Below are 16,804 nucleotides of genomic sequence, written 5' to 3'. Positions count from 1 at the left end.
CATTTGCCAGGAGTTAAGGGACCGACTGGGTATTACGTGCTGGATCATGGCAATAGTGGGAAAGCAGGATGCGTGACTGTGAGTTTCCTTTGGCATAAATCAAACTAAACCCATATTAAATATGGTAAAAATCTGTAAGAAGGTAGAAAGGACTCCTGGGTGGACAGTCACCACTGCAATCCCAGAGGTATTAACTAGGGATTGATTCTGGCAGACTGACAACACTACTAGACTGGGAAGTGGGAGAAGACTAGAAAAACACACATCTAATCTTCCTGCCTAGGAAATTATAAGTAAAGATGAACATCAAGTGTACCAGGTTAAATCAGGGAATATAAGGGAATATAAGATGCTAATAAGGCTAGAGATGGTGGTACTGATAAGTGCAGAGCAAGTAATCAGGTCCTGGAGTAGTAAAAATGAATGGGTGTAGTCTGTGAGAAACAGCTGGGTGTCTGGTTAGCAGTGGGATAAGGTGGGAAAACAAAATAAACAAGTTACCATTACTGACAGAGTCTCTGAAACCAACTGTTGTGCAGATAAAAGAAATATGGTGGAACAATTGAAACTGGAATACTAAAACTGGAAATGCTTGTTGGAAAATATAGGTGAAGGGCAAAGTGGTGCAGTCCTGTTGTGTATTACTGATGTGAAAACCTGGGAAGAAGTGAGATGAAGTAGCACAGACAAAATGCTGTCTATGGGTCACAACTGTTTTGAGGGAGATGTTTTATTAGGGCCAGCAATGTTATTTTGGGATATGGACACACCAGTCTGCAGCATTATTGAGGGATCCAGATGGAATTAAACAGTTGCTGCACAAACAGAATGTGATGCTGTTTTCAAGATGTTTTTGATAAGTCATGAGTATCTTGCTCTTTTCAAAAGACAAGGGTTGGGGGCATTTTGGTTTGGATTTGGATGAATTTTTCCCTAAATAATCTTCAATCGGGAGATCCTTTAGATGAAATGGAAGGAAAAAATATTTGCCTGCAGGTACAATTTTACATGGTACGGGGCTTTTTTTTTTTTTTTTTTTTTTGAGAAAATAAGTAAACCATTTCATCTAGAATAAAGAGATTAAGAATAGAAAGGATGATCTGCCATTTATTTATCTCAGGTGCAAAAAACTACCAGAAGATATTTTTTTTAAAAAGAGACTAAACTTCAAAGAAAGGACTTCAGACCAGTTGAATGAATAACAAGTTTAAAAGGGGTACTATAAGAAACCAAATAGCATTATGTCAGAAAGAAAATGACATCTTGGTGACCAGAAAACATCAGGGTGTAATAATATTTCCAGAGATTAAGTACAGAGATAAGGTTTAGCTATAAAGAAAAGATATAACTGTCAGCCATAAAAGGACATTAAAAACTGTGGAGAGGATAAAGAGACTGAAATTTAGGTAGGCTCAAAATCAAAGTTGATATTTTATCATCAAGACCATAGTGATGTTATACATACTTGGAACGTAGAAGCAAAGCAAGGATGTGCAATGGGAATGAATGTGTGGAAATGACATCCAGGTGGAAAAAATCCTTCAAGTGTTCACGTTTGATTAGTGAAGTGATTAAACTGAGGTTGATTAGTAAAGTGATAAAAACTCTAATGGAATAATTTCAAATTAATATGGTCTACTTATCCCAAACACAGGCTTTTGTACTGCTTAATCTCTTACCAACTATTTGAGTGTGAGATGGGGAGAATTACTCAAGTTTCTAGAGCTGTCATTTCCTGCTGTCGTGTGGCAATAATGTAGTCTTTGTGATACAGAATTCCATCAAAACCATCTATGCTTTTGTTGTTTTCAGAGCGGATTAGTGTGGATCTCTGTTGTGTGTTGGGAAAAGGGTGTGGTATGTCAAGGGGGACTAATCTGTGAAGTTTGTTGGTTTTAAATGTTGCATATGGAAGAACTCACGTAGCATTTAGAGTTGTAAATTTTAGTTGGTTTCTGCTGTAGCTCTATTTAACAACTTTCAAGACAGGAATCTGAGTCTCAGGTTAAACTAAGTCACCGAGTCTTACATCTTTTGACTCTTGCAAATATTCTGTATTTACATTAGATTTGTTTTTTACATTATATTCATGTTGGAGATTATTAATGAGGAAGAATGCTTGCTTGGCAGTGCTATCTTGCTGATGTTATTGGTTTCTTGTTCTGTGATTAAACTGTACAATAAGGTTAGGATTCTCATTTTCTTACCACTATACAACCCAAATTTTAGTTCTTCAAGTATAATTCAGAAACATAGAATTAAGCAATTTTTGAGTAACTTATTTTCTGTACTTTGATAGTAGGCAAAACTTATTTTTTGAGAGTGTGCAGAAACCATGGACTTTAATAACTTTGAGGTTAATGAGCATTTATTCATTGTTAGGAAATATATAGTATTGATATGTTCTACCTAAATTTTCAGGTTTTGTTGGAACTCTGAACAGAGTACAGTATTTGTTTTGGGAAGGTAGAGAATTCTACTTGCTAATAGTCATATTCTCATACAACACGTCATTTACATTATGCTTTTCTTATTAGGAAACAAAGGATGTGGCCAAAAATCTTCCAATAAAATATGTTGGTTTTGAAAAACTGATTTTCTTTGAATTCCAGTTTTTCTTTTGGAACAATAGAACTCTTAAAAAAAAAAAAAAAAAAAAAAAAAAAAAAAAAAAAAACAAGGTGCTAAAACAAAAACATAAGGTTTTGATTCACTTAAACCATTTTCTGCCTTCTCTCTCCTGTTCTCCTCAAAAAATTATTTTGCAGGACATATTTAGGATTTTCTGGCTTTGCTCAGGCTTAGCGCAATTATTATTTTTAAATTGTTCAACTGTAGTTCACTACTTTGTCTGGTCTTGTAAAATTGTTACCCAAGGAATTGGGCAATTTTTCAGTTTCATTTTTGTTGCAACAGAATATAGAAAAATATAATTCTATGTAGCATTAGAACATTGTAGCAGAACTAAAACAGCAAATTATTTGTTACATAGCTTGTAGTCAAGTAAACTCTGTAATTAATATTACTTCTAAGGTTTTATTTGAATGTGCTCATTTTGGATTGCGTGGAACTATGTAAGGAACACGATTTTATTAGTCTGTCCCTTTCCTCAAATACACGTCAGCCATTTGCTTAGGATGGGTTCCTGGATAATCTCTTGGAACAGGTCTCTGGAGATAATTTTATGAGAGAGAATGTGAATATGATTGAATATTTTAAATATTAGTATTTAAAATTAGGAAGTTAAGTGTGGATTTAAAGTCTAAATTATTGCTGCCTGTTGTGATTTTTTTTTTTCTTATTAAAAGAGTGAAGCCACCCAATAAATTCTATTAACATCAATAGCAATTACAAATGCTTAGCAGTTTAAGTCACATATAACTGGTTATTTTAATTTTACACAACTATTATTTGCATTATTGATATAGGTTGAGTAGCCAACAATTGGATTTAAAAAGAGAGAGAAAGAAGCGATCCTATTGAATATCTCCTTTTGTTTGGGAATCTTTGCATTGCAAATTTTCCCTGCTGAGAAAATTCTGAGAACCTTTGTAGCTCCTTCTGTAAATTTCTGAGTTACTTGGACAGATGAATCATGTGAAGGCAAGTAATTTAATATTCCCCTATTTACATATCTGGCCTTAAATTTGCTAGTGCAGTGATGACTGGCATTTGAAGAGAGTTTTCCCCCAGCTTAAAATTTCCAACCAACTTTCTGGCTATAGCTACCTTTAATATTTCATTTTTCTTGCTATTGAATTTTTATTTTAATAACTTAATTAATAAATTTTCAGAGAAAAAGAGATGAAGCTAGTGCCCTTTTTCTATACAGAACTTAACGTTTCCTTTCAAAGAGTTTGAGGTCTACTATAACATGTTTGTCTTTCTCTCTTTTTAAATAAGAAACTTCCTGCCTAAAGCACATCAATATTATCTTAGACAGGGCAAAACTAACTAAAGGATCAAAATGCATTAGACAAGGTCACTTTAATACTTGACACAGTTTTACTCTGCAAGTATTTGTTTGGCATTGTAAATTTGATACTTATTCCTGTTACATGCACTTTGAAAACTGAATCTCTTCAAAGCCTTTTTATTTATTGGTAGCTCTCATAGAAAGTTTTTACATGAGCAGTTATTACATTTTCTTAATTGAGGTAATAAAAAGACTTGTAGCATACTATGGTGTAAGCTTACTGGTGTTTAGTGTTATCTTTAATATCATTTCTCCATTATATCAAGAATGCCTAAAATTCTGAATGCTTTGAATTTTTTTTAGGTTGACTTGGTCTAAGTAAAGAGTAAATCAGAGTACACTTTGCATTTACAGGCACTTGCAGACCAGTTTGAAGATGCAAATACGCCGGTAACTGAGCGCATGAAGATTTTCTTCTGTTGTCAGGTGCCTCCGCGTTGGGCCATACAGGTGTGAAACAATCACGTTTGAAGCTTTACTTAAAAAATCTGTGTTTCTTATTATTTTGGATACTGCATGACTCCAAAGTCAAGAGAGCGTGATACGATCTTGAGTTGAAACACTGTAGAAATAAAGACGTAACCTAACAACGCACCAGTTTTTTCTGGAAAGAGATCAAGTTCTACAGTGTTTTGCTTTCACATTCTTATTTTGCCATGCCCAGAAGTAATTGCTTATAGTGCAGTTCTTTACTTTCCTTCTGTAAAAAATATACCAAAACTTCCAAGCTTCCAACATTTCTCGTGTAAAAAAAATCTTGCCACTGCCTTGCTATTTATTACTATTTTACTTATGCTACTGTCACTTGCATATTTCTCATTTTTTAATGACACTCACTTTGGGTTGTTTTTAGGAAGTTGATCATTGGTCAGAACAGCCAAATTAGGAATCAAAAGCACACATAAGAACTTGGGCTGAGAAAGTTTTAATTTTTGAGACATGACCCTTTTTACTAGTACTGTAAGGATATATTTTTTTTGCAAAACTACACTATCTTCACAATAAACTCTTTCTAGAACAGAAATCTACACATTAGAATCTTATCTGATGATGCTGTGTATAACAAACTTACAAAAACGGGTTGCATCCCGTACCTTCAAAAGTGTTCATGTTGATTACTTTTAATAGTGTTTTATTCATCTTTCATTTCTAACCTCAGTGCATGTTGCTTTAACCAATTGTATCTTCTCCTGGCATTCACAAATTATTCCACACAACCTTTCAACAGGCACTTGAGGTAAAACTAGAAAACGTGGTTTTTATTTCCAGTTGTCAGAGTGGCACTTTTCAATCCAAGCCAGTTTTCCAAGCCAAAGATAGAAATGCTATTAATAAAATTCATAAAATAGGGATTTATAATGGAGGATGGTTGCAGTTTTCTAGTCATAGTAATGAAGAAGCATTGCCTATATAAATTTAGAAAATTTGACTCTTGGTAAGTTTACTAAAACATGAATAAGATTTAGTTCCAGACAGTGGCAAATCTAGGGGTTTTTTCCAAGTGGTTAATATCAAGCTAACAAAGAATTACTTTGTTACAGATTTTCAGGGTTTGTTATATGTTTATGTCCAAGAAGTGTAGCCAGTTCTTAATTTTTGACCACCAGCCTATTCCCATATGGTGACTCCTTGGATTTGTAACAGATACTGAACCCAAGCCTATGAAGAGAGGTCTGTGACATCTGCAGAGAGCTTCAGGGAATCCATTAAGGATCACAAAATACACTGCAGAAGTTCACTGTATGGAATCTCGTAGCATAATTAACTGTACTTATACAGAACGCCTCCATTTGCTTTTGCAAACCAAATTTTATATCTTTCACACATTGAAGAAAGGATAACTTCTTTACTGAAATGAAAACCTATACCTGATTTTAATCTCCTCTTAAAAAATAAACAAAAGACCAAAGACAACTTTTCAAAGTCATGAAAACATAGCTTGTTTATTTTTACATTGAAGAGATTACTCATTTATTTTCTTTAGTACACTGAAATAATAGCTGAATTTGAAATAACAAAGAGGCTGACTTATCTGTGAGGAAAACAACCAGGGAGTTGAACCTGGACTCAAATCCAATATTGATTTGACTAAAATCTAACACCCTCTGGCAGTGACTGTTTGGGACAGTGATTTCTCATGAGTACCTAACAAAATTGTATAGTATCAGAGCCTTTCTCTCCATCTCTGTTGGCACTGGTACAGATTACTGTGGCGAAGTGTTGCCAGCAGAGGCTTTAATGCCCTCCTTCACCCTCTGTTTTCCACTCTCAGCATTCCCAGCATCCTGCTACAACTGCTTTCCGACCACACAGGCCATGTGCTTCGTTTAAGGGGTGAAAGTTCAGCTCTGTGAATTCATCCTTGCCATGCCTGTTTCAATTTCTACATTATATTGTAAACTAGTTCAAAGTAACTAAGCTGCTGACATGAACAAAAGTCAGCTCAAAACATTATTGCTCTGTTGATGATGTTTTTGTGAGGTATACACATTTGGGAGGCTCCAGCTTGAAGTTTCAAGAGAATAATTCTGTATTCTATATTGTTGATGTCAGAAATGCCTCTTATGTCTTTTAAAAGTGTAAATACTATTTTACTTAACCTATTTTCAGTTACCTGGAATTTCTTATCTTTCCAGCGTCAGCTTGCAAGCTTACTCTTTGAGCTAGGATGCACCAGCTCTGCCTTACAGATATTTGAGGAACTGGAAATGTGGGAAGATGCAGTAGTCTGCTACGAGAGAGCAGGACAACATGGAAAGGTAAGAAAAATGGTTTTTACAGCTGAGGCCCTGTCTTGAAGTCGAATCTGACATATGAAAGACTGTCTGGCTTGAGCTGTCAGTTCACTAATGACACTCCTACAGGGGTATCATGAGGAAAGTGAACCCGTGGATGCTTTAAAAAAAAAAAAAAAAAAAAAAGGTTTGAGGTAATGACCACATGAAATAGAAGTTGGTGAATAAGAAATAACTTAGGAAGCAGGATTGGGATAGTGATTCTTGAAAATATTCAAGGAAAATTAACAAGTATGGGCGCACAGCAATGTGGAACGTGGGCATTTCAAGAAGGCAGTTGCAGTCATGAATGATGGGGTCTTGGAGCTTTGTCTGGAGGGGATATTAGTTTTCTTTAACACTTGATTTCAAACTATTAACTGTAGTTTTTAAAAACACTTCAAGTAGAAAAATACCAGTGCTTGGTGTATTTAATTACCTAATGTTAACATATTCAAGTTACAGTATCAAACATTTGAGAAAAGTAGTGATGTAAGATTAAAAGGCTTTATTTTGTTAAGCCTATGTTTTTATTTTCCTGAACTTCTCTTTAACATTTCTTTAACACTACTGCAGCTATGTGTGATCAGCTCCAGACAAAGACAATTTAAAACTGTCATCTAACTCTATGTATTAGTGACAGAATTGTTTAAAAATGCAGGTAGCAGGCCGTAGCAGCCGTCCTATTGTCGACTATTCTGCTGTTACTGCTAGAGCAATGGCAGGAAGATTTTAGAAAATTATACCTAGAAGCAGTGCCTACTTGTGTATAACCTTAGCTGTGTTCTCTTTCTGGTGCAACCTCTCACACAGAAAGACTGTAGCGGATACTTATGTTATCAAGCATAATTTTCAGATTTTATGTAGTTTTCAGAAATTCGCTTTCAGACAAAAACGTTTTTTCTTTTCTTCCTTGTTCTCTTCTTCTGTTTGGTACGTTGCAGCATTAAATACATGAAAGTATGTGTGCCTTTATGAAGAAAAACACAGAAAGACTATGCTTAAAGTAACTTAAGCTTACAGAATCGAGAGTTAAAACTTCAGCTAATAGAGAAAATGCAGAATTACTCATACTTACATTTTTGCTGATTATCATGCACCAATGCCTAGATTGTAGTCATTACAAACTGCCAGATACATTTTGCTGGCAAATTCTGTGTCACATTATGCATGCCTTGGGGCTAGTATGCTAATATCTTTTCAGTATAGTGCAGAAATAGAGGTCAGTATTTTCCATTTCCTGGAAGTGCATTTTATCCTACTTATATTCACGAACTGCCCTTAGGGAGTTATGAAAATGACACTCAGAGAATAGGACAGGATATCTGACACAGGAAACTGCTTAGAAATGCCTTCAGAATTACAGTTTGTGTGTGCTTTGAAAAACAGAAAATGCTATGTAAGTACTAAGCAATAGTAGTGCTGGGAAAAAAAGCTAGGTGCGGATCAAAAAAGCCAGAAAATGAGAAACATTTAGCCATACACCAAGGGGAGTGACCATTTGTATTCCTTATGAGAAAGCTTTCAGAGTGTGAACTGTTTGTATATATCGAAGTTGGTTTTATGGTTTTAAACATGGTATTTATTCTTTTAGAAACGCACGAGTATCTACTAAGACAAGATGTTGTTCAGTGGATGTTCACATCATTGAAGGAACAAACTGTATTAAATAAACTTCTGCATGTTTTTCACTCACAGATGCCTTTATGCAGAAAACCTGAATTTAAATGCTGAAAAATCTAATAAAAAGGCAGATATCAGCAATAGCAATGCACTTGATGAGTACTTACACATCAAAGTAAAATGTTCCTTCCTCTTTTGAATTATGCACTGACAAAGCATGTAGATAAGGCTTTCCAAAGTTCCACATGATGCACTTGGGAAATAAATAATTCACTCAGTTATAACAGGGCAGTTACAGCAGTACAGATTTTGCAGAGTAAGATGTGATAACATTTAGCTAAATTTTTTGTGGGTCTACTGTTACTAAATATGGCTCTATACTCATTTCATAATCAGAACAAAATTAGCAGAAACTGATATCATAACATGCGTCAACAGAAGAGTAACAGAGTGCCAAGCAATGAGCAAAATAGGGCACAGAACAAAAAAAAACCAAACACACAGAACCCACTCTATTATGAAATCTGAACACACAGTATTTTGATAGTTCCTGTGGCTTTCTCACTCCAGTCTTTTACTCATTTTATTACTCCAACAGACTTGTTGCAAAAGCACGTGCTAATTTCTGTGTAGTGAGAACTGGCGTTGAAGTGCATCACTTTCCCTTCTTTTAACTGTGAGGGAGACCCAGAGATCTCAAGAGTGCTATTTACATTGGACAGCCTTATTTGGTTAACCTCACCAGAAGTGGACAATACACCAAAAATGGTTCTGTTTCCCTGTGAAACAAAAAAGAAAGGATGAACTGGAGATGTGAATTTTCAGTTCTGCAGTTGAAATGAGGCCTTGTCAGGAGCTCTGGAGCAGCATGGAAGCTGCTGACCTTTGATAAATTCATGAGATCTAGCTTTTAGCATCAGGCTGGTATTCTCTCTTGCAACACTGTTTTCAGCCCTTTCCCTGTTCCATTGTCTCCTAAGAGTAAACAGCATGGTACAGTCTGGTTTTACACCAACATACCCAGCAATCCACACTCTACAGAATTATTTCTTGTCATGACATGACATGATACAGATATCCCTAAACCGTTTGAGTGAGGAAACACAAGTATGGCAACATCCCAGAAGCTCAACTTAAAAATCAGGATGCAAAGTCAAGTGGTACTTTACTGATTAGTACATGAAGTTGTTCAAGAACTTGATTGATTTCCACTACCTATCATAACAGACATAGAAGGCAGGTAACCGCTCCTATGTGTTGCTACAAAATTAAGAGGAGTAAATGGCTTACCCAAGGTCGTGCATGAAATTACAAGAAAGATGAAATGAAAACTGAAGAGTGAGATCTCCTTTCCTCTCACTGCTTTTTTCAATGCTCATCTGTTCTGCATCTCCATGCTACTTCTCTGGTAGCCTGGCAAATAACGGGCAAGCAGAACAGATGAAAGCATTTTAGGAAATGCATTGAACTAACAAAGGAATGAATTACCACGTAATAGAACGTGTACATTGATGTAGAGTGGGACTAATGGGATATTTTAGGAAACAAAATAAAAGCATGGTAATATGTGGTTGGGATGGCAAGGGGAAGTTTAGGATTGGGAAGCCAAATATGGGATGAATCTTGAACTCAGTTTCCAGGAGTCTCTGTAGTGAGTTATAAAGAGACACTACCTTTTATTTAAGACAGACCCCTCTTTACTGAGTGTGTATTTTTGTGAAGCATTGCCTGTTTAATTCTCATACCAACTGTAGTAGTCTAGAAAGCAAGATAACAGCCTGAATATTTCTCATGTTTAAATCAACTTACTTTTGAACTGAGTATTAATTTCCATCCATTCTGGTCCAGACCATTTGGTGAAAAGCAGCATTGTTATAATTAAATCTGTTTCATTCAGCAAGGTTTGCACAGCTTCATTTTTTTCTTTCTAGGTAATTTAGTCTTATCTAAGGCTATTTAATTCAGATACATTTTTCAGTTATAAAGCATACAAATCAGTCATTAATGTCTGTTCAGTAGTTCAGAATAGATCTTTATTGGTTATATTTCTTTTATGTACGTTGCATGAACTGTGTGGAAAATGTTTTTAGGTAATACTTGTTAAGAGAAAATTTGCTTTTCGCAAAAGCAGAGTTTTTATCAAAGATTAAATGTGCATTTTTGAAAATAGTTTACTAAGCAGTTAGGAGAGAGGAATATTTTTCTTCACAAAAACCTAGGCAAAATGAGAAATTCCGTTTTAAAAATTATCTGATAATGTGGAAGACAAATAACGAATATTTTGAGAATACTTTTTTTATTAGTTTATACGTAGGTTCTCCTTTGTATTAGCCTTTAAGATTTAAGTAATAAAAGTGTTTGTAACATGCCAGATAGGTGATCAGATAGCTGATCAGATGAAAAAAAAGTCAGACTTCTGTTTATTTAATTCCTGTTTTATCTGTATGCTGAGATATTTATGTTGGCAATGAATTCTTGTAAGCTTAGACCAGAACATGATGCTTTTATGCTCTTAAATGTGAAATGCAATTAGTGAATATTTGGCTGTCTAGTCTAGTACATGGTCAGTACTGGGCACTGCCATAGTGTGAACAACAGTGTGAGCTGGGCAGTGCCCTGCAGAGGAAGCGCTAAAGCAGTGGCATGCACTGTACTTTTCACCTCACAGCTGCTGTTCACACAGCAATGCTTCAGTCTTTTTTCTTTATCTAAAGGGGAAAATCAAACTTAACTTTTGGTGCCTAATGTAACTACTGCAGTAGTAAAGCACATAGTTCTTTCTGCTCTAGAAAAAAACAATCTTAAAAAAATCTCATATTAATAGGTGTTCTTTTAATCTTCTCATAGCAACTAATGGAGGCAGAGGAGGGGAAGTAATCTGCCCTTTAACCAAACCATTTGCAAGTGCCGTTGTCTTGTTAGGTGAGGTTTTCTAGTGTTTTGACTAGGCTGATTCTAAATCTAAAGTAATTGGGTTTTTTGCTTTCTTTAGAGGACTGTTCTATAGACACTTGAAACTGCTTGCCATTAAGTTATTTTCATCCAGCCACTAATTTTCTTCTTAATGCGATTCAATTTTGGCTAGTTTAAGATCCCTTTAGACATCTAAACAATGCATCCCTTCTTCACATTTGTGCATTTCAAATATTTGTAAACTTTTGCAGCTACTTCATTTAAGAAAAAATTATAGTAAGAATGAAGCATTAAAATTACTATATATTAAATATTTCAAAACAAAGTAAAACAAATTCATTTTTTTAAAGATGATTTTCAGGCAGGATCAATGAATTTTACTGACTAGAGGAAGAGGAGGAATAGACTGGTTCTCTAGAAATAACCTGAAGGGCAAATAAAACAATTCTTACAGAAACAAGAAAAACAGTACTAATTTAAATGCAGAGATGAAGTCAGCTCTCCTTTTAGATAAGCTAGCTGTGATAGGAGAACGAATAGTGTTACAGAGTCAGACTTCAGTTCTGTGACAGGCTGCTCTGAATCTTGGTTCGAGTGCTTCAAATAGATCTTTTCTAATAGAAAAATGACACTGAGCTGAATTATGTATGTTACAGTTTTGCAACAGGGGACTGAGGTAAGGGTTTGGTCTGAACAACAGTTCATCTGTCCAGTGTATTTATCTTTTCAAAAAGCCACAGAGAGCAGACTATCTCTTGTTTAAAAGAGAAACAATAATTTTATTGTTAGAACGAGTTAGTGACCCTGAGATAAAGAGCTTTTTAAAGTTGGTTCCAGCCCATAATAGACGTCTAGGAGACCGAGCTTGTGTCTTCTTTCCCGTAATGCTGTATATGTTCTGAATATATTTTATCTCAAACATTTAGATATAACTTTTGCATCTTATGTAAAAGAGCAGCATTCCCAAAACGAACAGCATTAAAGTGGATATGTCTTCAGACATAATAGAATGGAAATAAGTATTTACAGAAACAGAAAGGAGCAATTAGAGGAAAAAGAATGACAGTCATTGCAAGAGCACTTATTAGAATTTATGAAAAACACAGGATAATACTACTAGAACTGCACATACCTTAGTAGTGCTAATACTGCATTGCTGTGAGATAGGTGTAAGTTTGATGTCTAGGACTGAAATTAGCTCTTGGGACAGAATACACACCTAAGATATGAAATGAGGACCAACCTGCTTCCTGTTTTTTCTTGTTGTTTTTTTTTTTTTTACATTTCCCTTGGCGCACTGAAACCAAAAACCACCATATTATATTGATGTTGAATTGTGTTTTTTTTAAAAACAGTTTGGAAACAGATTCTCTCTAGACCTTGTCTTTGATACTGTGTTGGATCAAGGCTGTGTTTCCTTACTGCCTCTACTTCTTAGTCTTCAACTGATGATTGCAAGGTGCTAAAGTGGTATTTGTTCAGGTAGGTGATTAAATGAAAATAAATTGTCCCATTATATATTGATTTATGTTTGTTCTTTAACAGGCAGAAGAAATACTCAGGAGGGAGCTGGAAAAAAAGGAAACACCAGGATTGTATTGTTTGCTTGGAGATGTTCTTAAGGACCACCAGTACTATGACAAGGCCTGGGAGCTCTCCAGGCACCGCAGCGCCCGTGCCCAGCGCTCCAAAGGCCTCCTCCATCTCCGCAACCGGGAATTCAGGGAGTGTGTGCAGTGCTTTGAACGTTCCGTGCAGATCAACCCTATGCAGGTTGGGAAATGATACGCACATGGCTTTGTTTCTGTTGGTGTGTTGAGTTTTGAAAGATGACACTTTTTTTTTAAAGGCAAATCTGTGCACAGTTGTCAAAGTAACAGCTTATTACTATTCTTAGCAATTTTTTTACCATGTACTTGGAAGCCTGGCTAAAACCAGTAGCATACTGAAATGAAGACATCCTTTTGCATTCAGGTGCTTGCATGAAGCTAACTCTTTACCTGTACAGCTCTTCTATTTCAATGAGATCAAGCCATTGAAAATTAATAGTTATAATCCAATAAATCATGATCAAGTGTCAAGCAAAATTCTCATAAGAAGGATGCTGTATAGATTTTAATGAAATTATCCTTTTGTCTTGTGTGTTTTCTTTGAGATACAAGGTGTACTTCACAGAAATCTTTTTGAATGTTCTGATCTGCCTTGTCTGGGGTCACTGGGAAGCGTTGCATTACACTTGTGATGACAGTAGCTTTTTTTACAGTAATGCATCAAAACTGAAACCACAGTCAAAAGAGTTCTCTTGATGAAGCTGGGTATTCTGACAGAGCCTTTGCAAGCTTTTCTGCAGACAATTTTTTTAATCTTGTTTCAGTTTCTCAGCCACTATGTCCCATCCCAATAAGCTGAACACTGTGAAAGGTCTTGAGAATTTAAAACAGCTTTGTGGTTGTTTATGTATAGAAATTGTGGTCTTCATAGCCATTTCCAGGTCCATGCTAAAGTACAATATTCCTTCTTGCCCTCCAAAGAATGGTGGTGAAGCTGCTGGTTTGAATTCTACATAGCTAGTTGGATTTCTGCTGTAGAAAAATTTTAAAGGCCCCCAGCTTTTCAAATCTTGTACTCTGAAATGTTTTTGTATTTCAATGATGTACTTTATTCCAGTGAATCAGTCCTGTTACTATTCAGGTGAACTACAGATCACTTATAAACACCTTTAGAATGGAAAGCAAAATTAACAAAAACACTTCCCTTGTCTTTCAGTTCTCTTACTGACTCAGGAAAAGCCAAGAAAATATATATTAACTAGATAGGAACCTTATTGAAATCAAGAGTACTCCTGGATAATAAATGGATGCAGAAAATGGCCTACAGGGCTGCAAACTGATAAATATTCTGCTGAGATGCTTTATTTTGTGTCCTATACAAAGGAAGCTGAAAATTAAAGGCAATCCAAGAAAAACAGGCCAGTCTGTATAGGAAAGCGAACATTTCCTCCTCTTATTGCTCAGGAAGCTCCATTTAAGATAAAGATGAAACATTTCAAACAAACAGATTGAGCAAATGGATAGCATGGATTGACGTATCATTGTCTTCCAAAGTCTGTCTGTATTCTGCTATTGCAGAAATGAATTGTTTCCTATTCCAGGATGTCTTGTGGACAAAGAGCAGAAAGGAAGGGAGAATATTCATTAACGAATTGTTCCCAGAATTGTGAATAATTTATCAGGTAAATGAGGACTCCCTGTTACAAAGAGATTCTTATTTTTTTTGTTGTTATCAGAAACTTTTTTGGAAGAAGGGATTTTTAGACTGCAACAAGTGACTCCACAAAATATCTGATGCATAAAACCATTCTCTTTCAACCCTTCATTAATCTTGTGTAGTCTTTGGCCTAATGGTCAAATTTGGTTGAGATCTCTGAGGGTACGTTTTTGCAGTATGAGCCAACCACCGTATTAGACTTTGGAGAATCCACAAAGCAATGAAAGTCTTAACAGTTCTAATATATCTGAAACTTGTCCTCATTAGTGCTGCTGCTCACAGAATTGCTTGTTCCAAGATGTGTCTGGTGGGTGACACATGCATTTTTCTTGTACTTCCACTGCGAGCACCTTGCAGGGCTGGACTGAGATAATTACAGAGCTCAAAGAGCTCTTGTGGTCACTTCTTCAGCAGTGAAAGTCTGCATAACAAAACTTATGGCTTGCTAAATTACAGATTTGTTAGTTCTTGCACTGAACGATGTATGATTTTCTGTATCCAGTCACTTCACATTTGAATTTTCCAGAAATAGTGTGTTCATAGCACCTTTTTTGAGCCCACACCATTCTCCAACACTTCGCAGTCTACAAGGAAAGAATAATGCTCTTTTGTGCTAAACTATTTTGTTCATAACTTATCAGGATATAATTTTCTTGGGTGTGAAGCAAGACAAGTGATGTCTCTCCAGTTTGGGAAAACAGTCACACTTTAGAAGTCAGCTTGCTATCAACTCCATCTGGGATTTAAAGTTTTGGACAAGGCAATGAGAGGCTTATTCTCAACAATTCTACTTTTCTTCCATCTTGTAGTAGTAAAAGTAACTTAAACAAGAATCGAGTTAGAGTCTCTCATTGGAAGAGATGATAAAAGCCTCTATACTTAAAACTATAGTATGTTCTTTCAGTGTGGCGTGTTCAAAAGAAACTGAATTAGAAGGGAGATAAATTATGTCAAAAATGAGGATTTCACTCAGCTAGAGCTCTTAAAATTTTGTTGCAGTTGCTAACTCCAGAGACTAATTTTGCTCTGCATGATATAGATTGTTTCGAAACTAACATTGTAGTACTCCTAAGGGTATTGTACTGAAGAGTTTAGTGGAATCTGGGGAAAAAAAAAAAAATCTGTATATATTTGCTGTATACAAATAATAGAAATCGATTTACAATGCAAAAAAGTTTATTCAGGTAAATGATTTGTTTTTTTTTTTCTTCTTAAATATTCAGATATACTGTAATTAGTTTATTTTGGAACTATATTCCCACTAATATGAGAAAATTATTTAGACTTTCTTAAAGCATTTTGTAGTCATTGAGACTTACTAAAGACTTGCCTGGAAATTTCTGATGGCAAGTTTTAAAGAAGAGTCCAAGCCTAAATTATCTTCCTTTGCTGGTTGATGTCTTCAGTTTTGCAAATGATAGAAATTTACAGCTCTTTTTCATGTGTTTTTCTAATCAGTAGCATCATTTGAACCTCTAGCCAACACACTTTTGTTTTTTTTTTTTTAAATAATCTTTAACCTAGTTCCACAAGCCTCAGTAAAAGTCTTTTTTAAACTTTGGGCAAAGTTTTTGTTACGTTACCTTTCAGTCATTTTCCTCAGAGCAATTGTTACATCAGCCAGTAGGATCAGCAGATTTCGTGCCCTCTCCAATAAAAAGGGAATTCTTACTATTCTTTCCACACAAAATAGCTTAAACTGTATCTTAAATACATTACTGCAAAGTCACTGTCCTTCTTATATTGTGGAAGAAATTCATGGTCTCTTTCCAGATATTTAAGGGATGATAAAATACCAGTTAATCGGTGTAGTAGATCAAAGGCAATGAACCTTGGAGGTTTTTGTTTGTTTTTTTACACAGCTGCTGCATTTTTCCATATAACCCGTCAGACTTGTTCTTTTGTAACTTTCTCATTTGTCTAGCACGCAAGCACACATCCTCTTATTCTTAATAAATTCCTTTGTTTTTAACTGTTACAATTGTCTAGTCTTTTTAGAACCTTTTTGAAAGACAGTATGCAGTTCCTCCAGGCCTTGAAATATCTTGTCTTTAAATGTTTCAAGTCTTCTGTAGATCTTCTAGCTTCCCATTTAGTTTTTAATGTAGCTTTTCCATTTTAAGCAACTCTTAAATTTAACATCTTCTATATTAAATGATTTGCTGTCCTTGAAGGACTAGTGGATCTAGGTACATTACAAATGATCTTTTGTACCGTAGTATTTTGAACCTGATCACTCATGCTGATTGAG

At 35.3% G+C, this 16,804-nt stretch overlaps 1 protein-coding gene across 1 annotated transcript in view; it reads left to right on the top strand.

Annotated features, from left to right (window-relative positions):
* The window catches only part of TTC27 (tetratricopeptide repeat domain 27), a 125,901-nt gene that overhangs the window by 85,599 nt on the left and 23,498 nt on the right, over positions 1-16,804 (top strand). Inside the window, exons 11-13 of the mRNA XM_065835803.2 lie at positions 4,331-4,426; positions 6,613-6,735; positions 12,832-13,059. Coding sequence (XP_065691875.2) covers positions 4,331-4,426; positions 6,613-6,735; positions 12,832-13,059 — 447 coding nt within the window. The remainder of the gene's footprint in view (positions 1-4,330; positions 4,427-6,612; positions 6,736-12,831; positions 13,060-16,804) is intronic.

The sequence above is a fragment of the Patagioenas fasciata genome, chromosome 3 (assembly GCF_037038585.1).
Source record: "Patagioenas fasciata isolate bPatFas1 chromosome 3, bPatFas1.hap1, whole genome shotgun sequence".
NCBI classification, from domain to species: Eukaryota; Metazoa; Chordata; class Aves; order Columbiformes; family Columbidae; genus Patagioenas; species Patagioenas fasciata.
The sequence above is the reverse complement of the archived record's forward strand: the minus strand, read 5'-3'. Positions and strand labels throughout refer to the sequence as shown.